We start from the raw sequence: 27,510 nt of genomic DNA on the forward strand, positions 1-27,510 counted from the left end.
TCGATTCAACTCGTGCCGGGTCTTGACGATCAATATCTCCGATTCGTACGCGATTTTTGGGTCAGGTGGTGTAAGTAAAATGTTGCATCGTAAGCCCTCCTGCACCCGACACAGCCAATTAATAAAGTTGTCACGTGATGAACAAACATGGCCAATTGATTACTGCTTCGGCAGCACTACCACCCGTGTTGTTGGAGAGCGCCCAGCGCACTTTTACCAACTGAGTGCGGACCTCTCACCGGTAGCTACAGCCAGCATCATCAGGCAGCTGCCCGAAATTGGAAAATGTCTTCCAGTAAACTTAATGAATTGGCTGTGTCGGGTGGAGGAGGGTTTAACGACACACATTTCGCTCACACAATGACCTAAACATCAACGTGGAATCACAACATTGGTCGCGATAGCTCGCGCGTTAGAGAGCGAGGAGGAGGAGGAGGCGGGTTCGGGAGGGTGGGGAGGGGGCTCACGGAGGAGGCGGAGAAGGGCTTCAGAGAAAACAGGCGCTTGGCGGTCCTTCTGATCTCGCCCGAGCGCAGTCCATAAATGATGGGATTGAGAACCGGGGGGGCCACGTAAAAGAGGCAGCTGAGCCCCGAGCGCACGTTGTCTGGGAGCACCACATACTTGTCGATGCGGTTGTACGTGATGACGAAGAGCAGCGGTGCGTAGAATACGGCCAGCGCAAGGATGTGCGAGACGCAGGTCCTCCTCGCCTTGACGTGCCCCCTGCTCGCCAGGAGGTCCCGGCGCTCCGACCTGAAGCCGCACTCGTACAGGATGCGCGCATACGAGAACGCGACGACGGCCAACGACGTGCCCACGGTGACCACCGCCACGGCCACGCCGTACGCGTTGCTCGCGATGCCGTCACTGCAGGAGATGTTCACCAGCGACATGACGTCGCAATAGGCCCCCGGCAGCACCTTGGGCTTGGCGCAGCTGTCGAACTTGAGGGCGAGCATCAGGCCCAGAATGACTGACACGATGGCGGTCGATGCTGTGGCCACAGCCGCCAAGACCGCGGCCGTCCGGGCGTTGGTCACCAGGGCCGGGTAGCGCAGCGGGTGGCAGATGGCGGCGTAGCGATCGAGGGCCATGGCGGACAAGATATAGCAGTCGAGCGCGCGGTACAAGTGGACGGCCAGCATCTGCGCCACGCACTCGGCGAGCGTGATGCGGTTGCTCGCCGCGAGGTCGGTCATGATCCGGGGCAGCGTGGCGGTGCTGCCCGCGATGTCGCTGAGGGCCAAGCCGGCGAGCAGGATGTACATGGGCCTGTGGAGCCGCTTCTCGCGGCTAATGACGAGACAGAGGAGGACGTTGCCCCCCAGCACCACGATGTAGATGAGGAGGACGACGGCGAAGACCAGCGGCCTGGTGCTCGGCGGGTTTCTCAGAAGTCCCGTGATGGTGATAAGGTTCGAATCATCGTGAGAAACGAGGTTGGAGATGTTGAGGGCGGCCATGAGAGGCCACGTGCCGACACGAGCGTCTGCATCTGGCGATGAAGAAGAGAAGACGACACTGTTCACACCCGATCGTTACGGCTTGGTCATTTATGCAAGGTGTCTTTGATCACACTCGTCGTTGGCATGCAAATGTAGTGAAAGTAATAATGTTGGGTTGTATGAAGAGCATCGCCATCGGCGTTCATGCAAAACTGCATCTCGCAATCGCTGAGGAGCCACAGACAAGCGGAAAGGCAGTGGCCAGCCGATGAGCCGGCGCTACCGACAATTTCCCAAGCTCTGCGGTCCTCTCTATGTGTTAAGATGGCCTCAGTCACGCAATGGGTGTTTGCACAGGTAATTAAAACAATGAGGTAGTAGCAGCTGTAGTTTCCTGGAACATTGTTGAATGAAGTGGCGACATACGCATAAAAAGTTAACTTTTTTTGTTCAACGAATAATTTAACTGTCTGGTCAACTTGCAGGCTGACATACAGAAGACAACAACTTTTAGACCCATTGTTAGACACCACTAGGTGTTCAGAGACATTGATATAGATAAACACGCAGACACAGCAAGCTAAAGGCGAGACACACAGCAATGGCACTGAGACACCGACCAATATTAGTCGGAGTCAGCCACAGACATGCACGCTACTCACACTCCAAACACAAAGACAAAAATCTCCCGTATAGCCTGGACATACTATTGGAGTAAGTGCTGTTCGCGAGCACCCTATGAAGGCCGGCACGGCACACGAGGGGGTGGGTGGCCAACACCACCCCCGGCCGCCTTTGCCTCCCCAGTGGTGATGGTTACACACCATACCAGGTACTCATTTAAAGGCTGAGTCGACTTAGGGGAGGCCCATGGCCAGGTTCAGATGATTATAATCATCGCTGGTATTTGCCGTGAGTGGAATTGAACTCGGGTCGCTGGGTTCGTAGCGCAGCGCGCTAACCGCTGCACTGACGTACATCACATATACACCACATGTACACACACACACAGACCAGAGATATACGCAGAGTGTAGAGAGACGCACAGAGGAGAGAGAACAGCGGAGAGGGAGGCACGCGGTGAGCTGGTGCAGCTGGGGCTGTTTACTAGTGCAGGGACTTGACTCTGATGAGGTCGGGGCCGCTGGGAGCCGGGCGAGTTGTGAGGCCACCACCACCACCATCATCTCTGCTGCGCCGCCTCCCACACAAACACTCACGGCGCTACGTCGCCAGCGGAGTTGGGACACGTTTCTGGATTTGCAGCGTTCTTGGGGGACGTTCGATCAGCACTGCACGTCCCTCGGCATCGCTTGAAGTCACGGCGCAAGCTCCTTTTGGACCCCACGAGCTTTGACGCTCAATCAATGCGAGTTCAGCCCCAGATGAGGCCTGGAGAGTTGAATGGAGTTCTAAAGGACTCACAAACACCACCTTGTGAAAGACCCCGACGCAGAAGATCCCTGGGGTTTGATCTTCCACGAAGCTCGTGGTCCACCCGAAACCGCATCCGCTGCACAAACCATGGCAGCAGTCGATGGGAAATTAAAATCTATCCAGTAGCAGTGTGTGACTGTGGTCATCCAAAACAGACCCAACAGCATGTAACGACGCAATGCCCCGATCCACAAATACGAAGGGATAAATCACAGCGATGATGACACACGACTCCGCTACTCCTGACGCGGTTTTCTGGCTGACCACCTGAATGTGAAATCGCAGCCGTTGCTCCGAATCTACATCCGCCACGCGAAAGATGAAGAAGCAGCATTTCACGCGGCTTCCGCCTTACGCACCGCGAGGTTGTGATTACTTTATAGAGGGCATGGTACCCAGAGCCACCCCTCTCGAACCCCCCCCCCCCACCTGCCCTCCCCGCACCCCCCAGTTCGGGGTGGAGTCCCCCCCCCCCACTCTCCCCTCCCACACTCCCCCCACTCGACATTCACCGACGCGCGCACGCGAGGCTGCTGGTGGGCAGAGCCACGTGGCCGCTACTCGGCCTTTTTGCGCGCGACGATCCTCGTCGTTGGTGGAGCAGCGTTGAGCGCGCGCGGTGCCGGAAGAGCAGCGTCGTAGCGAGAGATGACAGAGAGAGCGATCGGTGCAATTCACTCGGCCGCGGCTGGAAAATGTTAATCACCGGGCAGTGCAAACAGCGCGCGCGTGCTAAGCAAAGCCACGCGCGGTCACGTGCGGCTGTCATCACCGCGCAGTGAAAACACGAGCGGCGGTGTTGCCTTGCTGCCGCTCGGCGTTCGCATCGCGCCGTCTGCTCGCGGCTGTTGATTGAAGCTCTCGGGCTACACGGGATAATCGTTGCGGCGTAATCGCTTTCGCAGATTTCTGCCCCGAAACAATATTCTAGAAACGCTATTTCAGGAAAACGACCGGGAAGGGTGCTTTAGCCCCCAATGTGTTAATCTGACCACCGAAGTTTAATTGACGGGCACGGCTGACATCAGTGATGCGTGACATCTGAACCGGTCCTGGATGCCCCCTACTAAACCTTAAAGCGGCCTACGAAACCAAATGTTTAACCATATTGTTTTATTTTGATAGAAAATGTAATGAATAAACACGTACATTTACGTGGCAAAGATAAGCACAGTGTATATGCAAAGAGGCAAAGTCATGCCAATCGTTTTTTCATATGATGAGAGAAATTAACACCGGAGATTAACTTTTTGATATATTTTTATTGCAATATTAGCCAAAACACTTTCAAATGGTATGTTTCGCACGATTTAATTACCAATAGAGAGTAGTGTTTGGGAAGTCAAGGCGTTATCACTGAAGTTGTTACTGAAGGCCTACGAAATAAGTGGATAGGGGCCTACATGAACCTTAATCCTGCCCCTTCAACCCACACTGACCAGCGCGGTGAAATATGGTCAAATAAGCCTCACGACCCTTACGGCATGGGTAGGCCCTCATCCAGCAGTGGATTCACAAGGAGCTGAAAACTACACATTATTATGCAAATCGAATACATATGCGACAAAGATATATTTCTTGTTGATTTCAGTTTTCATTCAAAGATGGGTAATATTGACTGACCTGCGTTGATGCGTGCAAGTGGCCACGCACTTCATTGGCACGAGTCTGGTTGCAAAATTCAATAATTGTTTTGAGCGAGCGGTAAAACGTCCAGGAGCATTCGTCTTCCTTTATGAAGCCGCGCAAGCAATATCGCCAGCGCCCTGTCATGTTTTCAGAGCGACCCGGGATCAATTTATCAGCTCCCCCGACTGTTCTTTGACCCCGAACACAACGACTGCCGCTTTTGGGACGGAGCACCCCAGAGACGCGTTCCTCACGGGCGCCCATTGTTTACGTTCTGGCAAGTGAACAATGCCTGTCAGGTTAACTCATACGGGGGCTGAACGTACATCGGTTGCCCTTATCAGTCGTCATTGGGCGGTGCAGTGATAACACTAGAGCCTCACGGCAAGAAGTCTCTTGGGTTCGATTCCCGACTGTGGTGAATGAGCAATGCCCTGGCGGGAACAGCTGATTCCAGTCGGCTTTCCCCTCATGGTGCTCGGAGCTACTACAGCGGCCAATGGGGGCTCTGGATGGGTGCGAGGGGCTGGTAACCACTCCAACCTCAACTAAATGACCACTAGTCCATGTTTTGGATATCAAATTAAGCTTGTGCTGGAGGCCCTGGGGGACAGGCGTCTATGATGTCTCCTGGCTAAACCCCATTTGGCGATGCCATGAGACTGAATCTTTACCCTCGGGGTTCCTCCAGAAACGGCAAAAAACCACTGCGAGTGGCCATGTGGAATGTCCAAATACTCACCGCGGAGGAGAGGCTGCCACTCCTTTGTCGGGAGCTGGCATGGACTGGTTCTGGCTTCAGTCACCATGAGTGGTGGACAATCCTCTACTCGGCGCAGGAAACTGCAAACAACAGAGAGTGGCTTTTCTTTTGAACAAAAGAATGAAGGGGCATGGGAGTATGACAGTGAGGTGTGAACTGGACTTCCATAGTTAACTGGACTTCAATTGTAAACTGGACTTCCATGGTAAACTGGACTTCCATAGTTAACTGGACTTCCATTGTGAACTGGACTTCCATTGTGAACTGGACTTCCATAGTGAACTGGACTTCCATAGTTAACTGGACTTCCATGGTAAACTGGACTTCCATTGTGAGCTGGACTTCCATTGTGAACTGGACTTCCATTGTGAACTGGGCTGTCATAGTTAACTGGACTTCCATGGTACACTGGACTTCCATTGTGAACTGGACTTCCAATGTGAACTGGACTTGTGAGCTGGACTTCCATGATAAACTGGACTTCCATAGTTAACTGGACTTCAATTGAAAACTGGACTTCCATGGTAAACTGGACTTCCATAGTTAACTGGATTTCCATGGTAAACTGGACTTCCATGGCAAACTGGACTTCCATTGTGAACTGGACTTCAATTGAAAACTGGACTTCCATGGTAAACTGGACTTCCATAGTTAACTGGATTTCCATGGTAAACTGGACTTCCATGGCAAACTGGACTTCCATTGTGAACTGGACTTCCATGGTAAACTGGGCTTCCATAGTGAACTGGACTTCTATTATAAAGTGGACTTACCATAGTGAACTGGACTTCCTTGGTCAGGGGTCGGAAACCAAAATAACAAGAAAAGACATTTTTTTCGAATTTCAAGAGCTGCACTGAAGTCCTTAAAGAGCCGCATTCGGCTTGCCGAGCACTGATCTATATTATTCCCACGTGTGGCAACTTCCCAACCGTAGAGCTTGCGTTCAGATTGGTGGATGCACATTTCATTGTTCTAAAGATAAGTTCGCCGGTGGACCCGAGTGTTGGCCACACACACAGTGATGGACCCACGTTTCTTGAAGAAGCCTTCACGGGCTTCTTCGAGGGACGCTTCCCTTTGACTCGCAAACTCCCAACTCCAAACCTGTACACAAGAAGCGTCACGCGAGGCCTCTCAGTCCAAGGAATGCATGCAGCCGTCCGCCAATGGTACATAACACCTTAAAGCAGTGGTCCTTAACCTGGGGTACACGCACCCACTAGGGGTGCGAGATGCCCTTTGTGGGGGTGCGAGACGTGGCCAGATTTTTTTAGAAGGTAAATAATCGAAAACACAAATTAAATTGTTTCATTAAACCTATGTATTTATTAAGATTACACTTTTTTACGTTTGAGAACCGAAGGGGTGCAATGTTGCGGTAAAGGTGAAGAACCACTGCTCTAAACTGAGACCGTGAGATGCGCGTTCAGCAGGGCTGCTTTTCTTTGTTTTGTTGTCCTTCCCCCCACACCTCCGATGAGCACGGTTGCCTTACGTACGGTGCTCAAGAAGTTCAACATACGGGACGTACATACAGGGCCCCATTTAGCCCGGGGCACGGCCACGCAGCGATGTCAGGAGGGGCTGCAGCGGCTCCGTCTCCCTCGAGGGAATGCGTCTCCGCCAACCACAGACAAGCGCGGGTGATTGCGGACTGCTGGGAGACATTTTACGTCTGCATTAAATTGAAACTTTTTGAACATTTGACCAACGAGTATTACTGGTGATATGAACAATCCCGGACGTGATCAATCCGCTGCTTGATGAACGCCCTCCGCCGAGTTCTTGTCGGTTGCCAACGTCTCTCGGATCCGTCCATAGAACGATCACCCAAACCCAAGCGCTCCACGGCGCGTGGCAGTCGGCCACCCGCCAACGGGAGGCGGGACCGGGTGCATCCGGGGCGGAGCGAGGCCCCCGGGGTTGTCAGTAGCGGTGAAGGCAACGGCGTTCTCGCCGTTCGCCCTCACTGCAGCGCTCGCCGTGTCGCTGTCCCCAGCATGGCTCTGCTCGTGGCCTGGAGCCTCTTTCTGACTCTGCTCTTCACCGCGTGGCTTTTCGGAGGTCGGCGCCGGTAAGAAGCGGTTCCCACTCCAACACTCTGGCCAGGGCAACATTTTAAAATTAATTATAATTATGATCTAGATTAGTAAAGACCTGAATCTGTATGTCTCAAAGACCCTCTAGGGTACTTCTCGACAAGGTAGAAAGCTGAAATTTGGTACATGGGTAGCTTTTAGAAAACAAACGGGGAAAATCAGAAAATCTGAGATATTTTATTATAAGGTCCCCAAATCTCGATTTTAAGTGCCCCATAAACATGCTTGTGCGTGAAGTAATTCAGAAACCGTTCAAAGTATAAGATTGCGAGTTTTTTCGTTTGATAGAGCGTTAAACGGCAAGTAAAATTAAAGCCAGAACCATTGTTCTATCTGTAATTGTTTTTGAGATATTTCGGATTCTAGCGGGTTTTAAGGAAAGCAAATCCGCATTTTATGATGTTCAAATGTGAATAGTTTGAATGTCAAACGAGAGATTCCCCTCAGAATATTAAGTTCATTCATTTCTAATAAAAAAAAGAGAACGGAATCTTTAAATTGAGCGGTTTCAACAATTTGTGTTTTTGCGGAAAAAATAGCAAATGTTTGGAGTAGTTGCTAGTGTCTGAAGATACAAATTGAAAAAAAATTCATATCAGGTTCATGTTTATATATTTTTTAACTTTTGCCTGGTGAAGACAGATTTTATGAACTCGTAAATGATAAGAATGTATTTGAATGCAACGGCATTCTGTTTGGCACTCCCTGCCGAATCCAATCCCACTCCGCCCTCTCGCGTGAACCCTTTCAACTCGGTTCAAGTCGCGCTCTTTACGATGCACTACGGCGGTGACAGAGTGCTGGTTTGTTGCTGACCGCTTCACGTTTTTGGGCATCTTCGGTTTCTTGTGTTGAGGAGCAACTGTGTTAAGAAATACAACTCACACATACACCTTGTGCCCCATGTTATATGAGGTGACATGGGGCAACAACCGCCATTCGCAACTAAGTGGCGGTGACGTCCCCACGGCGCTTGTGCCAGGCTATGTGCACGTTAAGGCCACGTGAAGTGTCGAACACCCACTGGCAGGAGGTCACGGGGCAGACCCAGCAGGTGCCATGGGTCGACTGAGATAAGTGGCCGATGCACCACCTGTGCCCCCTACTGTGCCAACTTTCTCTGTTTTATGCACCCAGCCCTCCGCTCGCTGTTGTGAGCGTCGATCCTCTGCCCTCCGTTGTTGTTGGAGGGCGGCTGCCTCCTACTGCCCAGTCGCAGCAGCGTCCTTCACGAGCCTCCTTCCACAGGAGGCTGGTGGTCACAGACACAGAGACGCACATACGGTTACCGGACTATCAGATGCACCCCCCCCCCCTCGGCAACCTTTGCTTTAAATACAAAAAGTGAATTAAGAGCGTGTTAAAATCCGCTAAATGTAGGTGACAATGCGGTTCTAATCTAAATCGTATAAAACCGTATCTTGGGAAGTGTTCCCGAGATACACGGAGCCCACTTGCAACACGCTGCGCGAACTGGCTGTGGGCTGTGGTTTTGCGGGCGGGCGGCGGCGTTGACGAAATATTCCGGAGCCTGGGTTCGAGGTCCCCCTACTGGCAGTGATGAGTTGTTGATGTCCACCGCTGGTGACCGCCACTAGCTAAAGCCCCCCCCCCCCGCGTCCACATCACCGTTTGCTTCCAGCTCTGACGAATTGATCCGAGCGGGTTGACCGTCTCCGTGCTGCCCACCTGGCGTGGAGGGGTGTGGGCGGGGAGCTGTCCCTCTCCAATGGCTCTCAGCAGCAATTCTGTGATGTGCGCTTTTACGGGTTCGTTCTCCAACCAGAGGGGAGGGTGTGGAGGGGGGTTCGTGCTGCCGAGGGGGATCGTGCCTCGGTTTGTGGCACGGGGAGGGCTCCGGTGGCAGGATGTGACCAGGCGGGCATTAACTTCGCAACGGGTCAACGCTGCTTCCCCATTGCGACAGGGACCACTCACCGGACACCACTCACCAGACACCACTCACCACATACTCACCAGACACCACTCACCAGACACTCACCACTCACCAGACACTCACCACTCACCAGACACTCACCACTCACCAGACACTCACCACTCACAAGACACCACTCACCAGACACTCACCACTCACAAGACACCACTCACCAGACACTCACCACTCACAAGACACCACTCACCACATACTCACCAGACACCACTCACCAGACACTCACCACTCACCAGACACTCACCACTCACAAGACACCACTCACCGGACACCGCTCACCAGACACTCACCAGACACTCACCAGACACCACTCACCAGACACTCACCACTCACAAGACACCACTCACAAGACACCACTCACCAGACACTCACCACTCACAAGACACCACTCACCGGACACCGCTCACCAGACACTCACCAGACACTCACCAGACACCACTCACCAGACACTCACCACTCACAAGACACCATTCACCGGACACCGCTCACCAGACACTCACCAGACACCACTCACCAGACACTCACCAGACACTCACCAGACACTCACCACTCACAAGACACCACTCACCAGACATTCACCAGACAGCACTCACCAGACACTCACCACTCACCAGACACTCACCAGACACTCACCAGACACCACTCACCAGACACCACTCACCAGACACTCACCACTCACAAGATACCACTCACCGGACACCGCTCACCAGACACTCACCAGACACTCACCAGACACCACTCACCAGACACTCACCAGACACCACTCACCAGACACCACTCACCAGACACTCACCACTCACAAGACACCACTCACCACTCACCAGACACTCACCAGACACCACTCACCAGACACTCATCACTCACAAGACACCACTCACCAGACACTCACCACTCACAAGACACCACTCACCAGACACCACTCACCAGAGATTCACCATTCAGAAGACACTCACCACTCACAAGACACCACTCACCAGACACCACTCACCAGAGATTCACCATTCACAAGATACCGCTCAACAAAAAACTCACCACTTACAAGACACCAGGAACTCACGACTCACCACACGCCTGATAACACTCACCAGACACTTACTACTCACCAAGCACTACTCACCAGGTACTTACTCGTCACCACTTACCAGTTACCGCTCACTAGGCACTCACCACTCACCGGGAATTCACTACTCACCACTTACCAGAACTTTACTATTCATCACTCACTACTCACCAGGCACTCACCACTCACTGATGACTCACAAGACATTCACCACTCACCTGGCATCACTCACCAGACCCTCATTACTCACCACTCACTACTCACCAGGCACTCACCACTCACTGATCACTCACAAGACATTCACCACTCACCTGGCATCACTCACCAGACCCTCATTACTCACCACTCAATACTCACCAGTCACTCACCACTCACAGATACTACTTACCAGGCACTCACTACTCACCAGACACTCACCACTCACCCGACACCCACTCACCAGACCCTCACTACTCATCACTCACGACTCACCAATCATCAGAAACTACTCACCACTCACCCGACACCCACTCACCAGACCCTTACTACACATCACTCAATACTCACCAGTCACTCACCACTCATCAGATGCTACTTACCAGGCACTCACCACTCACCTGACATCACCTCACCCGACCCTCACTACACATCACTCACTACTCACCAATCATCAGACACTACTCACCACTGACCCACTCACCAGACCCTCACACTGAGCGTGAGAGGCAATGGTCACAACACACGGGACCCCCTTTAGCCACCACACTCTCTGTCACTTCTACATTTCTGCAGCACTCGCAGTCAACCCAGTGCCAGTTGAAGCTCGTGCGGAGCCTGGAGCAAATGATGTTATAAAGAGGCCCTAAATAAAAAAAAGAAAACACGTAAATATTAAAACATTTTTTTTTACTTGCACAGTAAAATAATTTCATTTTCTTTATTTTCTATACAGCCAGATAATACGACAAATCGCTAACCTTAAACACCCAGTCGTTCATAAAAGTTTAAGGAGCCGTACATAAATGACGTCACGCGATTTTGGACGATTTTTGACCCCCCTCCCCTCGTCACACGGCGTCACAAAAAGTCAACCCCCCCCTCCTCAAATATGACGTCACAAAGCTCTGCCCCCTACACGTGTAGCTACTACTACACGTGTAGTAGCTGCTACACGTGTAGTTACTACTACACGTGTAGTTACTACTACACGTGTAGTTACTACTACACGTGTAGTTACTACTACACGTGTAGTAGTAGCTGCTACACGTGTAGCTACTACTACACGTGTAGCTACTACTACACCGTGTAGCGACTGGGATAATCCGGCACTGACTCAACCCAATGTCAAGTTTGCCGTCACTTTTTGTGTTTTACTCTCATCGGCTTTCACAGTAATTGGTCCGCGTGAACTTTCATTCCAAGAGACGTACATTCTTAACGATTGCGTGCAATGTTTTCAATTTACTCGTGGAATGCGGTTGTTTCCAACACATTTCTAATTGCTCCATCGCTCAGCAGTACTCTATAATATAATACAGGGTGCTTCAACAAAAATGATAACACTTCTGAGAATTTGCAACAATACCACAAGCAATGTGCTGCTGCCTCCGGGCTCTGGGGACCACCTGGAGAAGATTCCAGGCCACGTGTTGACAACGATGGCGAACAAGTGGAGACTCTTTGACTTTTTGAAGCTATTAACATTACATTTGTTATCATGTTCCAGCGTATTATCCCTTTTTACATTAAAAACGAAAGTCCCATTTCAGTGTTAACATTTTTTAAGCACCCTGTATAAGTTCAGCATATATACTTACATACGTGTACATCTGTATGTATAGTTTATCTTTAAGATACAGCAAGTCTGTATATGAGCCTGCCGCGGTGGCTATAATATGTTAACTACCTCGCCTGGTATGCAGGATGTCGTTGGGCTCGATCCCGACCCTGAAGCCTGCTGCTGTGTATTTGGAGTTTGCGGTGTCTCTCTCACCCATGGTCGCGTGGATTTTTCTCTGGGTCCTCCAGTTTTCCCCCTCTACATTCAGAAATAACGTCACGCGTTTAGAGTATTTGGCTGCTATACATTTCCACGTGATAAGCCACTTCGTTGAGCTATCGTTTGTGGCCAGGTTGCTTATGAAAAATAACTGCTATTTCGCTCAGTGGGCCTTACTTGGTAAAATAAAACATTCTATTTTTGCTTTATTGCCTTGCAGTAGTTTATATTATTATATTATTTTTGCTTTTGTGAGGTTGGTTGCCCAGGTTCCTCTTGAAAACGCCTCAGCATTGCTCTCCCGAGCTCTCGCCCGGTTAAACAAAACACTCGAAACTTTAACTCACGCAAGTTGTCACCTGACTCATTCATTAATTCACTCACCCACCATCTCATGTATTCACTCACCCACCATCTTATTAATTCACTCACCCACCATCTCATTCATTCATTCACTCACCCATCATCTCATTCACCCACCATCTCAATCATTCACTCACCCACCACCTCACTCATTCATTCACTCACTCACCCAACATCTCATTCGCTCACCCCACAATCTCACTCACCCACTCATTCACTCATTCTTGCACAATGAGACTCTGTGCCGGTGCTGGTCTCTTTGATTTTTTTTACTCCCGGTTACACAGAACAAACTTGAAACAGCTTATTTTCATACTTTGATACTGCCAAAAAAGGTCCCGTAGATATAACCGCTCAACCCGAGCTATGAGTCATTTTACTGCTCACCTTTTGACGTTGTTCTCTGCTCTGACACTGGTGGTGAGACTTATCTAGGCCTTAAATAAGGCTGCTGTCTCTGGTGTAGGCGAATCATCTTCAAAGACAATGCCATGTATAATATCAGAGCATTTTTGTCTGCATGTTTTTGCCACATGGACGCGCGGTCAATGCAGACTTGATCCTTGCAATGGGTATCGATTGGCGTTTTGAGCATCTTAACACCTGTTTTATTGCCAGAAAGGGTACAACACCGATTCTTATTTTTCATACTTGAAACGGCTCTGTGCCCGGTGGCCCCAGACCTCAAAGTGCAAACGCAACCACCGCCGTAGCCCTGAGAGCTCAGCAGATCTTTATCCGCACGTTGGGTGGTGGTCGTGGTGCTTCCTGCCAGCCGGCGCGACTTATCAGGCCCCATGCACACTGCGCCAGAGGAAACCCAGAGGCCGTGAGCACAGTTTCCACAACCCAAAGGAGGACGACTGCCTGCCCGTTCATCTGAAGCCAGAACCAGGAACTTGTTGGGTTGATCTCGTGATCGTATACAAGGCATTCTCGACGGGCTGTCACCAAACCCCCCGGCTGGGGTCACAACCCTTGCGAAACATGGACGTTCCATCTCAAGACAGTGTCCACATGATAAATATTGTATGAATCAAAACGTAGTGAAGTGCGTAACAATTGTGCCCGTAAAAAAAACGTCTCGGAGCGCAGGTTTTCTTTTGCTTACGCCATCCCAAATCCCGAAATTTCGCGGACTTATTCTTCTGTTGTGCCACAGCGAGCAATCTCACCAGGGCTGAGGCTAACCGCGCTAGGACGCCGCACGCCTCCATTAACTCGGGTCGGCTACGTGCGGTTGCGAAAGAAGTTCAACATACGGGGTGGGCAGCAGAGGGCAGCAGATGAGCAACGTCCATTGCCTAGCTGTTTGTCTTCCTTCATACGCCTGTCTCTCAACACATCCCATCAGCCTCACGGCCTCCTGGCAGTGCATGATCTCTGCATATGTACAGGGTGCTTAAAAAGAGGTAAACACTTCCGAGAATTTGCAACAATACCAGAAGAAATGTGCCTCCGGGCTCTGGAGACCACTTGTGAGAAGATTCCAAGGATGCGTTGACAATGATGGCGAACAAGTGGAGACTTTTTGACTTGTTGAAGCTATTAACATTACATTTATAATCATGTTACAGTGTGTTATCCGTTATTTTTCCATTAAAAGCGATAGTCCAATTTCAGTATTCTTAGTTCTTTCGGTAAAGTCACGTTGAAGGGAAAACAACAAAATAATAAAATATATAAAACAATAAAAATTCTCACGTTTCGACCATAACACAAACGGTCGTCTTCAGGTGTGTCGGTTTGCATAAATTTATTTATTTTTAAACGGTGTATTTATTTATTTATAAAAAAAACGTTAGCGCCACGCGCAGCGATTTCGCAGTTTATTTAGACGGACTAGTCCATCTATGTTCTGAAAAGAGGAGGGGGGAGACGAATTTTTTTTTAATGTATGCTGTCTGAAAGCCACTGTAAGCGTGAACAATCAATTAAGACCTGAAATGGTTTATCAAATCTTTCCAATGATTGCTAAGCCAGAATCCATCTTCTCGGTTGAAATTGTCTCTGTGCTTGTATATAAATTTATGCAAACCGACACACCTGAAGACGACCGTTTGTGTTATGGTCGAAACGTCGTGAGAATTTTTATTGTTTTATATATATTTTATTCTTTTGTTGTTTTCCCTTCAACGTGACTTTACCGAAAGAACTAAGAATATGAATTACTGCAGTCACGAAAGCTTTAAATCAAAATCCAATTTCAGTGTTAACGTTTTTTAAGCACCCTGTATAAGTTCAACATATTTACTTACTCTTTGGTTCTATTCGGTAAAGTCACGTAGGTAAAAAATAAAACAAAAATAACGACGTTTCGGCCACAACACAAGTGGCCTTCATCAGGTGAAGGGACCGTACTGTCACGAGGACAGCACTTGTGTTGTGGCCGAAACGTCGTAATTTTTGTTGTTTTATTTTTTACCTACGTGACTTTACCGAATACAACCAAAGAGTATGGATCCTTGCAGTCACGAAAGCTTCAAATCTAGAATATTTACTTACATACGTGTACATCTGTATGTATAGTTCTCTTTAAGATACAGCAAGTCCTGGTTTAACGCGGGGGTTGCGTTCCTGCAAATTGCACAACGGGCAATGAAGGTGGGAGTGCCGTACACTGCAGATGCATACCATCACACCCATCCATTACCTCTAATGTATGTGTAATGGATTCACTTGAGGCGCACACTTAAACTTGGAGGCAACACTTTATTAAACAACGCAACAGACAACTCGAACAACTATATAAGGTGGTGACCACCGTTCCTAATTTAACTAACACTTGGAGGGACCAGGACAGGTTAACAGGCTGCCTGCTCCTCGAGCGGAGGTCAGAGACTTGATGACCGTAGATTGCATCTTCACTCCCAGAGTTAAACAGCCCGCGCTCTCTCGCACGATGAGGCTTATCACGGCTGTGGCCGGCTCCGCCCTCGGCCACGCCTTCTTCGGGAAGGTCCAGGTCCCTTACCACGTGACCACAGCGCCCCCATTTGGGTTCCCCGGCCCCCCTTCGTCCGGTCACGTGCCATATCGGGTTCATGCAGAGAGTGTCACGGCCTGACGCGACCTCAGTGACGCCGTGGCGCTCTCCACCTGCAGTAACCGTCATTACCTGCTACTGTCTCAGCACAGTAGTGACATCATTTATGTCTCTACATACGTCACTTCTACGAAAAGACAAAGATCCCCCGTACAGCACGGCACGTGAGGGGGTGGGTGGCCAAAAACATGACCGGCCGCCTTTGCCTCCCCAGTGGCGATTTTGACACATCGCACCAGATACTCATTTGAGGCTGAGTCGACCTAGGGGAGGCCCAATACCGGTTCAGATAATTGTCACTGGTGTTGGCCATGAGCGGGAATTGAACTCGGGACACTAGGTTCATAGCGCAGCGCTACTAAAATACAAGATAAAGATCCCCCATATAACCTTAACAGAATGTAGGGGCAAGTGCTGTTAGCGAGCACTTATGAAGGCCGGAACGGTACCTGAGAGGGTGGGTGGCCAGCACCACGCCCGACCGCCTTTGTCTCTCCCAGTGGCGATGTTTATTTGCTGCACCAGGTACTCACTTTAGGCTGAGTCGACCTAGGGGAGGCCCGGGACCGGTTTAGATAATCGTCACCGATGTTGGCCGTGAGCGGGAATCGAACCCGTGCCGCCGGGTTCATAGCTCAGCACGCTAACCACTACACTACCGCTCCCCACTACTAAAATACACGCACATACATACAAACACACCCACGCAACTGCCTACATGCATGCATTGCCTCAAGTGACATTATTTTGTGCCACCATTGCAACATGGTGCATGTGCTTACATTTTACAAAGTAGGAAAATGCCCGCCTACATAGGATGAAGTGACATTACGTGACAAGATCAGCGCCAGGCGTCATGCACGATTTTCCAATTACTGCACGAAAGTGCTAATCGTCATATTCAGCAAATAATTTCCTCCGTGTGAACGTAGGGAGAGGACGCACTCGCCATTGCAACAAAGGCCCCCTTCATTTGCAAGGTTCACTTAAAAAAAATCGGAGGTTGCAAAGTGTGGTTCACGTGTGGTTTGTTCATTCAGCTTCACTCACTTCTGGTTGACAATTCCCAGGACGTGCATTTAGTAAAGGCTCAGTTATGAATGAGATGTGTTTTCTCTGTTGACAGTGCAGTTGACTGGTGTATGTGTTTATTTTTAAATTAGTTCATAAAGCCTGTCTTCGCCAGGCAAAAGTTTAAAATAAATATAATAATTAAATTGATGATTTTTTTTACAATATTTATCTACAGACACTGACAACGACTCCAAACATTTGTATTTTTTCGCAAAAAACACAAAAAATGTTGACTTGATTCAACATCTTCTATTTAAAAACGTAACCATCGTAAACCACGTGATTTAAAGATTCCGTTCTTTTTTTTATTAGAAAGAACAAAAATTTGAGAATAGGTTTCCCCTTTATTCTGGCAACAAAACCCCTTTTGGCGTCCTCTGGTCGAACACCGTTTTGAGACGAGGCTAAAAAAAAAGCTGTCTCTGGTGTGGACCAATCAGTGTCAAAGACAATGCATATGTTATCAGAATGTTTTTGGTTTGCATTCTGACCCACAAGTATTGTGGTTAATGCAGATATGATTCCTTGTAAAAGGTTTCAGTTTGGTGTTTTAACATCTTAACACAGCTGTTTTGTTACCAGAAAAAAGGGGAAAACATCCAGCCTCATCAGGCAGCTGCCAGAAATCGGAAAATGTCCTCCATAAAACTTTGCGAATTGGCTGTGCCAGGTGGAGGAGGGTTTTAACGAGACATTTTTCTCACGCGATCTGACTTAAACATCAACGTGGAATCATATGGGTCGCGAGAGAGAGAGACGGCAAGGGAAAGATAAGTGAGATGACACTACGTGCACAAAGATCCTACGAATCCGGAGAGGAATCCCGAATTTGATTCCCGCTCGTGGCCAACATCAGCGACGAATATCCAAAGCGGTCCCTGGGCCTCCCCGAGGTCGACTCGGCCTTAAAGAGTACTTAATGCGATGTGTAAACATTTCCACTGTGGAGACAAAGGCGGCCGGGAGTGGGTTTAAACGCACCACTCACCCCCAAGTCACCCGAGTGCACCGTGCCGGCCTCCTCCTTGGGTGCTCGCAAAACAGCCGCCCCCCACCCTTCCCCCACCAAATATATTACCCGGGATGGAGCTTTTGCGTTTGTGTCCCCAGGCGTGCGAATGAAGCCCCGCTCGTGCGCAGCTGGGTCCCGTACCTGGGCTCGGCTCTGCGCTACGGAGCCCAGCCGCTGGCGTTCCTGCGCGAGCAGCAGGCGCGGTACGGCGAGGTGTTCACGTGCCTCATCGCGGGCTCCTACACCACCTTTATCTGCGACCCCTTCTCCTACGGCGCCCTCCTGCGCAACGATCGCGCCTTGGACTTCGAGAAGTTTGGCCAAAAAATCGCCAGGACTGTGAGCGCACTTTACACCGCACGTCCGTGTGTCTGTATGTTGTGTGCGGGGAGGGGTAGTGTAACAGTTAGTACGTTGCATTACGAACCGGGCTTCCGCCAGTTCGATTACCGCTCACGGCCAACACCTCCATACCACACAACTCCACACACCTCTTGTGTACCACACACAACACCACACACCGCCTGTGTACCACACACAACACCACACACCTCCTGTGTACAACACACAACTCCACACACCACCTGTGTACCAACAACAACAACCTCCATTCGCCACTAAGTGGCGGTGACGTCACCACGACACTTGTGCCAGGCCATGTGCACCTTGAGGCCACGTGAAGTGTTGAACGCCCGCTGGCAGGATGTCACGGGGCAGACCCAAGTGCCACGGGTCGACTGACTGAGATGACTGGCTGGTGCACCACCTGTGCCCCCTACTGTGCCAACCTGCTGTGCTTTAGCCACCCGGCGCTCCGCTCGTTGTTGTGAGCGTCGCTCCTCCGCTCTCCGTTGTTGTTGGAGGGCGACTACCTCCAACTGTCCAGTAGCGTCCTTCACGAGCCTCCTCCACAGAGGCCGATCTTGACACCGCTGGTACCAGTCATCGGCAGGTCCACTCAGCTCCACGTCCTCCTGTACCACATCACTCCATCTCTTCTTTAGCCCGTGCCGCGCCCGTTTAGCCCCCTCCATCCGGCCGAACAAAAGCTGTTTCGGCATGCGGTGGCTGGGCATGCGGGCTACATGAGCCCAAAGTAGCCTGGGGCTTACAGATTCCCACACCTCACCGCCACCCTCCCACGCCCCCTTCATTCTTTTGTTCAAAAGAAGAGCCACACCCTGTTGTTTGGCAGTCTGCTGCCCCGAGTAGAGGACTGTCCACCCCTCATGGTGGCAGGAGCCAGAACCGGTCTACTGGGCCTCCTGAATGTCACAGAGATCCAGGCGGTACCGGTCCAGCTCCCGACAGAGGAGTGGCAGCCTCTCCTCCGCAGTGAGCGTTCGAACATTCCACGTGGCCACACGAAGTGGCTTTTCGTTGTTTCTGGAGGAGCCCCGAGGGTAGAAATTCAATCTTCTGGCTCAGCCAATTAGGGTTTGGCCAGGAGACGTCATAGACGCCTGTCCCACCAGGGCCTCCGGAACAAGCTTATTAGTTAATTTTTTTATTCGTGGTTTCGTGGTAAAAATGTTGAAGGTGGAGGGGTTACCAGCCCCTCGCACCCGTCCAGAGCCCCCGTTTAGCCACTGTGTACCACACGCAACTCCACACACCTCCTATGTACCACACACAACTCTACACACCGCCTGTGTACCACACACAACACCACACACCATCTGTGTACCACACACAACTCCACACACCTCCTGTGTACCACACACAATGCCACACACCGCCTGTGTACCACACACAACTCCAAACACCTCCTGTGTACTACACATAACTCCACACACCTCCTGTGTACCACACACAACTCCACACACCTCCTGTGTACTACACACAACTCCACACACCACCTGTGTACCACACACAACACCACACACCATCTGTGTACCACACACAACTCCACATAGCACCTGTGTACCACACACAACGCCACACACCGCCTGTGTACCACACACAACTCCAAACACCTCCTGTGTACTACACATAACTCCACACACCTCCTGTGTACCACTCACAACTCCACACACATCCTGTATACCACACACAACACCACACACCACCTGTGTACCACACACAACTCCACACACATCCTGTGTACCACACACAACTCCACACACATCCTGTGTACCACACACAACTCCACACACATCCTGTGTACCACACACAACTCCACACACATCCGGTGTACCACACACAACTCCACACACCACCTGTGTACTACACATAACTCCACACACCTCCTGTGTACCACACACAACTCCACACACATCCTGTGTACCACACACAACACCACACACCACCTGTGTACCACACACAACTCCACACACATCCTGTGTACCACACACAACTCCACACACATCCTGTGTACCACACACAACTCCACACACATCCTGTGTACCACACACAACTCCACACACATCCTGTGTACCACACACAACTCCACACACATCCTGTGTACCACACACAACTCCACACACCACCCGTGTACCACACACAACACCACACACCACCTGTGTACCACACACAACTCCACACACATCCTGTGTACCACACACAACTCCACACACCTCCTGTGTACTACACAACTCCACACACCATCTGTGTACCACACACAACTCCACACACATCCTGTGTACCACACACAACTCCACACACCTCCTGTGTACAACACACAACTCCACACACCATCTGTGTACCACACACAACTCCACACACATCCTGTGTACTACACACAACTCCACACACCACCTGTGTACCACACACAACCCCACACACCTCCTGTGTACCACACACAACACCACACACATCCTGTGTACTACACACAACTCCACACACCACCTGTGTACCACACACAACTCCACACACCACCTGTGTACCACACACAACTCCACACACATCCTGTGTACCACACACAACTCCAAACACCTCCTGTATACTACACATAACTCCACACACCTCCTGTGTACCACACACAACTCCACACACATCCTGTGTACCACACACAACACCACACACCACCTGTGTACCACACACAACTGCAAACACATCCTGTGTACCACACACAACTCCACACACCACCTGTGTACCACACACAACTCCACACACATCCTGTGTACCACACACAACACCACACACCACCTGTGTACCACACACAACTCCACACACCACCTGTGTACTACACAACTCCACACACCACCTGTGTACGTTTTTTTTTACTTGTCGATGTGAGCCTTGCCCTCCGTTGTGCCGTGGCCTTGGCAAGTAGGTGTTCGGCGTCGTCGACTTCTTTGACCCTCGCTACAACGTCACGATAGAGGAGATCCACGACATATTCGCGAAGACTCTGACTGGGACCGAGCTGCATTCGCTCACCGAGAGTATGCTGGGAAACCTGCACGGCTACCTCGTTGAAGGTACATGTAGGGGCTTGGCGGAGTGCTGGTGGAGGTGCCTCGTGACGAGGCCGCCAATCTCTCAGATCTAGAGGACATTCTGTAGGGTGCCCATAAAGGCGTCATATTTGCAAAACAAAAAACACATGTTCGGTCCACTGCTGGATGAAGGCCTCCCCAAGCCGCCGCCGCCGTCTCTCACGACGTCACAATCCGTCTAGCGCCCGCACGCAAACCGATTCATCGCTCCAACTCGGCGTGCGTGTTTCTCCTCCTTTGGATGCCGTACCGTTGTTGGTCTCGACCGCTGGCCGTCGTCCCTTCCGGCCACGTGTCCTGCCGAAGCCCACGTAACGTTTATTAACGGTCGGTGCGATGTCTAAACGGAGCAGGCGTGTTCTCCAAACCCTTCCCGGTTTCAGCAGTCGCGGTCGGAATTCCAAGGGGGCACCGCTCCACGCCGCCCTGCGCACTTTTCCACTGTTGCTGGATGTTGTTCGTTCTCCTTCCTTGACGCTGTTCCCAACGCCCTTCGACGTCATTCGTTCTCCTTCCTTGACGCTGTCCTCAACGCCCTTCGACGTCATTCGTTCTCCTTCATTGACGCTGTCCTCAAGTGCCCCGACGTCGTTCGTTCTCCTTCCCTGACGCTGTTCTCAACGCCCTTCAACGTGGTCCGTTCTCCTTCCCTGATGCTGTCCTCAACGTCCTCCGACGTCATTCGTTCTCCTTCCCTGACGCTGTTCTCAACCCCTCCGACGTCGTTCGTTCTCCTTCCCTGACGCTGTTCTCAACCCCTCCGACGTCGTTCGTTCTCCTTCCCTGACGCTGTTCTCAAGCCCTTCAACGTCGTCCGTTCTCCTTCCCTGACGCTGTCCTCTAGTGCCCCGAGTGTGTCGCAGTGTGATACGGCAAATCAGGCACTGCCTTCAAAATCCCCACAGTACACCAAGTGAAACTGCACCATTAGTATTTGTCATAATAAAGACAAGCCAATAGTAGTTCGATTTTAGCCATGTAACCCAAAGCTGTGGGCCATATAGTAAACCCATTGAGACACGTAGAGACCCATAGAGACTCACAGAGCTACATAGAGATACATGCAGTTAAAGCCAGAGTGCAATTGTGGCCATGCAACCCAAACTTTGGATCGTATAGAAAACCCATAGATACCCATAGAGATACGTAGATATATATTCAAAACAAGGCACAGTAGTGTGATTGTGGGGATCCAACCCGACCTATGGACCACGTAGTAAACCCACTGTGGCCTGCGCTCCATCAATGGAGGAGGATCCGCAAAACGACACGAACTCTCTCCAGAAGCCCTCTCATCGTGGCCAGCAGCAGACCTCGACACTGGCATCTCGCTCCTGAACCACATTGCTGCTACTGCTGCTGCTACTGCGAGAACCTCCGATTAGCCACGGTTGGCTACGCGCGGTGCGAAATAAGTTCAACATACACACACAATATAATATCTAATGAGTGTGAATATTTTAGTTAAATTATAATTGTACTGATGGCGTGTTCCACCCGGTCTCGCCTACCACTAGCAGCCCGTACCAGCGCTGACATTTGTCTCTACGCCGACCCCCAGGTCGTGCTGCGAGGGACGCTGGCGCTGGCTGTGCCGGGGGTGCTGGTGGCGACGGCTGGCAGGAGGAGGGTCTGAACGAGTTCTGCAGGCGCACCATGTTCCGAGCCGGCGTCGCGACCATTTTCGGCCAAAATATGTTCGACGCCGAGTCCTCACTCGCCGAGATGCTCAAGAGCTTCGACGACTTCGACCGAGCCTTCCCCCTCCTGGTGGCCGGCGTGCCGCTGTGGATGATGCCCGCGGCGAGGCGAGGGCGCGAGGCGCTGGAGACGGCGCTCGGGAAGGTGGCGCCCGGCACGATGGTGGAACCAGCGGCTCTCATCATGCAGAGGGCGAATCTGTTTGAGGGCTCGCCCTTGCTGGGGAAACTGGACAAGGCTCGCACACACTCCATCATGATGTGGGCCTCCCAAGCCAACTCTTTGCCGGCAATCTTCTGGACTCTCTTCTACTTGCTCCGGTAACATTTGGAATTGCTTTAATTTTCGAACGGATCATTTTCTTTTGTACAAATTTAATAATGAGACAGTAAAATCTCCTTCGCATATCCATCAAACCAGATTCTGATGATGAACCACTGCATTTCTAAACCGGTCTAGAGTTTTGCTTGTGTTGAGCTAACGCTGCTAAAATTCGGTACTCCCTGTAGGCCGTGTGGCTCATGGGATGTGTAAAAAAACAACGATGTGGATGTTTTTTTTGCATATTTATTTTCTTCTCGAGTACAGCATTTGAAAGGCAGCTGATTGAATATTTCCTCTGTGGAGATGCAATGGTGTCTGGGGTCGGGATGGGTACAGCAGGACACCTGTAACCCACGGTGACATGGGGGGTGCGGGGGCAGGGGGGGGGGACAACATGACAGATCCCGTGATCCCCCCTGACACGCCGCGATGGTCAGCTCCATAATAGGCGATTTCGTTTTAGCGCTGATACGGTATCCCGCGTATCACGGAAGGAGGGGGAGTATGGGGTATGTCGAATAGGGGTCGTGCCTCGTGAAGGGGGAACAGTCGCGATCTCCCAGTTGTTTTCCATCTTTGGTCGCTCCCGGTTCCCAGATGTCAGCTGTGGCAGTGGCCACACTGCAGTAAACCGTCTCGACTGGTGGACAAAACCAGGTGAGGGTAGCCAACGGGTCTGCAACCTTTGGTGAGACGAGGCCACGCCGACCCCTGCGTGCAAACACTTCTCCCGGTGGAGATCAATCTGCTCTTCCAAGGGTCATGTTGGCGACTAAAGCTAAGGAGAACCGCCGATGCAGAGAGGAGAGAGGTCCACAAAGCAAGAATTCCCAACTCCTCCGTCAATGGCCTCAGATCGCGTGTCCCTCGTGCAACAGCTGGTTCTTTCGCGAACAGATTGGGTTCATCGACCATCTACGGACTCACGGCATTCAACCCCTAGGAAGGGAGTTCGCCTGGGGGGCTCTGTCAGCAGGAACCCCTCGGACAGGAGCTCTATTTGTGGGCCTTGCTGGGATGAGCCGCTAGGAAGTTAGTTCGCTTTGGGGTGCTTTGCCAGGAGGGACCATCGGGGTCGGCGCTGGAGCCTCAGGGAGGGCCAATGCTGCTCCGCGCTGATCTGTGTGCGTGTGCGCGTGTGTGTGGCCAGTGTCATAGCGTAGCGGTTAGCGCTGCGCTGCGCTACGAACCCAGAGACTCGAGTTCAATTCCCGCTCACGGCCAACATCAGTGACGATTATCTGAACCCGTCCTGGGCCTCCCCGAGGTCAACTCAGCCTCAAATAAGTACCTGGTGCGATGTGGAAACATCGCAACCGGGGAAACAAAGGCGGCCGGGCGTGGTGCTAGTAATCCACCCCCTCGTGTGCTCGCTAACAGCAGTTGCCCCAACAGTCTGTTAAGGCTACACGGGGGATCTTTGCCTTGGTGTGGTCAGCGTTGTGCGTGTGGTTGTGTCCGCGTGTCGCGCAGGAGTGCGCCCGCGCTGAAGGCCGTGCGCGCTCAGCTAAAGGAGCTGCTGGGCCACGAGGCTCGGGAGCACGGCAAGGCCTTCGTCATCACGAGGGAACAGCTCAACAAGATGACCGTCCTCCGTGAGTGGTCTCCGCATCAGGGTAGCCTGCCGGATTCGAACCGTGGTGTTTTATGTAAAATAACTTGCCATGGAATATCACATTTATTTATTTGTCACATCTTGGGCCTTACCTGAACCTTTGCATCGACCAACACGAACATAGAGCCAGCGTGCGCGCACAGGGCGAGGGTGAGCGCGGTTACCCTGCAAGCTGCACAGTGCACGCATGGGTCATCAGGAGTTGCAGGTGATCAGGAGTTGATTCTGCAGAGGCCAGCTCTGTGTCATACCTCGTCGTCCCTCTCCCTCTCGACAGACAGCGTAGTCAACGAAGCCCTGCGCCTCTCCAGCGCCTCCATGATCGTCCGCCAGGCCAAGGAGGACGTGACGCTGGAACTGGACTCGGGGCGCAGTGTGCTCGTGCGCAAGGGTGACATGGTGGCGCTCTACCCAAAGATGATGCACTTTGACCCGAGCATCTACCCGGACCCCATGGTGAGCCTCCATTCCTCCACACTTATCCTATCCCATCAGCGTGCAGCATCCGTTTACAAACTGGTCTACTGCCCATCTGGCCGTCATGTGTAAACCCCGCGGCGATTACGGTTAGATAACTTACTTGCTTTGTCAACCCACTGCTGTGTGAAGGTCATGGGATTTATTTAATCGTACTTCACCACGTCGGCCGGTGAGGGATGGTGAAGGGAATGCGAGTGGAGGGGCCCAAGAATATAATGTCACTCGCCACTCACGGTTGAAAATAAAACTCAGACTGCCGGGATCATAGAGCAGTGTACGAAGCACTGCCACGTTTTTTAAGTCGAAAAAGCATCGACGGCTGTGATGCGATGGGACACATCACGCCCAGTCTATCCGCCCCAGCAATGATGTGGTGCTGCCATGGTCCATAATAGCTTTGGAGAGTTTATGCACCTAAATGTATCGTACGAATAATAATGTCTAAAAGGTCTGAATTTTGGCCACCCCACCCATGCACCCTAGGAGTTCAAGTTTGACCGTTTCCTGGGTGAGAACCTCAAGGAGAAGACCACGTTCACCCAGAACAGTCGCCGGCTCTCCCTATACCTCATGCCGTTCGGCATGGGGAAGAGCTTGTGTCCCGGACGGTTTTTCGCCATAAACGAGATGAAGCTGGTGGTCACCATGTTGCTGTGGAGCTACGACCTAGAGCTCTTGGACCCCGGGGCCGCATCTCCTCCCTTAAACAACGCTCGCGCCGGCTTGGGCATCTTGCCCCCCATGCATGACGTCAAGTTCCGCTACAGGTTCAAGGGCCAAGTCTTGCCCAGTCTGTAAAGCCTGCGGCCAGGGTAAAGAAAATCCCCCTATCGTGTTGTCGCTTAGTCCAGGCAGAGCTAGGGTTGTGGTAAAAGAGCGAATGTCGAAGGAGTTGGCCAAATATCCTAGAATAGGACCGCGAGATTGGGCAATTGCTGGCAATCTGCACGCATTACAAATCCTAATGCATTTTCGGAAGCAATTTGCATGAATCATTCAATGCAAAAATACATTAGATCATTAACATAATATATTTAAACAAAAGTATTAAACAAGAACCCAATACAGAGCACGAGCAACGTTGAAGGGGGAGTACAGACGCCTTCGTGAACGACAAACCTGGGGCCACGTGACCTCGGAGTAGGAACCGGAACGTTGGCTGGGCTCACTGCCCTACTCACATAGGGGCAACGATCGGCATTTTATGGGTGGGGAAGGTGAGGGAAGCGGGGGGAGAGAATGTACCCAAACAGAACCCGAAAAAGAAAACATACGTGCCGAGTGGGTTTGTCATTATTGTTAATCCCCGGGAGCAGCAGCCACTTCATGCCTCTCCAAGGGGTAATATTTAAGGAGTCTCTCCCCCCCCCCCGATCCCCGACCACATGCGCATTCCCGCAGGGTTTAGATGTGTTTTTTTACATTTAAACCATTTTTCGTATTTGACCAGGGAAGGTCAACTGAACTATGTAGCTCTTTTTCAGAAGTGACCTGGCTATCACAGATGATAGCCCAATGAAGTGGTTCATCATGTGGAAATGAATAGCAGCCAAATACTCTAAATGCGTGATGTTGATTCTAAATGTGTTAGGAAAACCCGGAGGATCCGGAGAAAAATCCACATGAACACGGGGAGAGAGGACACGCAAACTCCAAATATATATATAGGTGTATATACACTTCACGTGGCCTCAAAGTGCACCTAGACTGGCACAAGCGCCGGGGTTGATGTCACTGCCATTTAGTGAACGATGGTTGTTATATTTTGTGCGAATGAATGCGTCAAGTGTGGAAATTGACGTCTCAAATCTGAATCTGTTCTGCGATTGAGCTGCAAACGTCAGCGTGCGATTTCGAATAAACCGCTTGAATAAATCAACTTGAGTGCGTTTGTCTGTCTCCCCGTGTCTCTCCCCTGTCGGTGTTTCCCCCTGTTTGTTCTCCCTATCTCCTCCTGTTTGGGTCTCCCCATCTCCCCCTGTCTCCCCGTATCTCTCCCCTGTCTCCACCTGTGTGGGTCTCCCTTGTCCCCCGTGTCTGTCCCCTATGTGGATCTCCCTATCTCCCCGTGTCTCTTCCCCCGTCTC

At 51.2% G+C, this 27,510-nt stretch overlaps 2 protein-coding genes and 1 long non-coding RNA gene across 3 annotated transcripts; 1 reads left to right on the forward strand and 2 right to left on the reverse strand.

Annotated features, from left to right (window-relative positions):
- Nucleotides 1–383: 383 nt before the first annotated feature.
- LOC116941762 (olfactory receptor 51I2-like) lies at nucleotides 384–1,753 on the reverse strand. The gene has a single exon (XM_032953135.2). The coding sequence runs from the start codon at nucleotides 1,464–1,466 to the stop codon at nucleotides 384–386; it is 1,083 nt and encodes a 360-aa protein (XP_032809026.2). The 5' UTR covers nucleotides 1,467–1,753.
- Nucleotides 1,754–7,210: 5,457 nt separating this feature from the next.
- Nucleotides 7,211–27,298, forward strand: LOC116941481 (cytochrome P450 7A1-like). The gene is made up of 7 exons (XM_032952592.2): nucleotides 7,211–7,354; nucleotides 17,962–18,202; nucleotides 21,138–21,285; nucleotides 22,865–23,324; nucleotides 24,802–24,923; nucleotides 25,221–25,399; nucleotides 25,907–27,298. The coding sequence occupies exons 1-7, from the start codon at nucleotides 7,281–7,283 to the stop codon at nucleotides 26,219–26,221; spliced, it is 1,539 nt and encodes a 512-aa protein (XP_032808483.2). The 5' UTR covers nucleotides 7,211–7,280; the 3' UTR covers nucleotides 26,222–27,298.
- On the reverse strand, nucleotides 23,319–25,282 carry LOC142924354 (uncharacterized). The gene is made up of 3 exons (XR_012941600.1): nucleotides 25,195–25,282; nucleotides 25,036–25,115; nucleotides 23,319–23,672 (listed from the first exon to the last, which is right to left on the reverse strand). It is a non-coding gene; the product is annotated as an uncharacterized LOC142924354 (long non-coding RNA).
- Nucleotides 27,299–27,510: the final 212 nt, after the last annotated feature.

This window comes from Petromyzon marinus, chromosome 12, assembly GCF_048934315.1.
Source record: "Petromyzon marinus isolate PM22_M1 ecotype Great Lakes invasive population chromosome 12, UKy_Petmar_22M1.pri1.0, whole genome shotgun sequence".
In the NCBI taxonomy this organism is placed as follows: domain Eukaryota; kingdom Metazoa; phylum Chordata; class Hyperoartia; order Petromyzontiformes; family Petromyzontidae; genus Petromyzon; species Petromyzon marinus.

Excerpts from the sequence above, each read along its gene's own strand:
- LOC116941762 (XM_032953135.2), bottom strand. The coding sequence starts at position 1,466 with ATGGCCGCCCTCAACATCTCCAACCTCGTTTCTCACGATGATTCGAAC.
- LOC116941481 (XM_032952592.2), top strand. The coding sequence starts at position 7,281 with ATGGCTCTGCTCGTGGCCTGGAGCCTCTTTCTGACTCTGCTCTTCACC. Across the intron at positions 23,325-24,801 it reads ACTCTCTTCTACTTGCTCCG|GAGTGCGCCCGCGCTGAAGG; the intron begins GTAACATTTGGA and ends CGTGTCGCGCAG. Across the intron at positions 24,924-25,220 it reads CAACAAGATGACCGTCCTCC|ACAGCGTAGTCAACGAAGCC; the intron begins GTGAGTGGTCTC and ends CCCTCTCGACAG.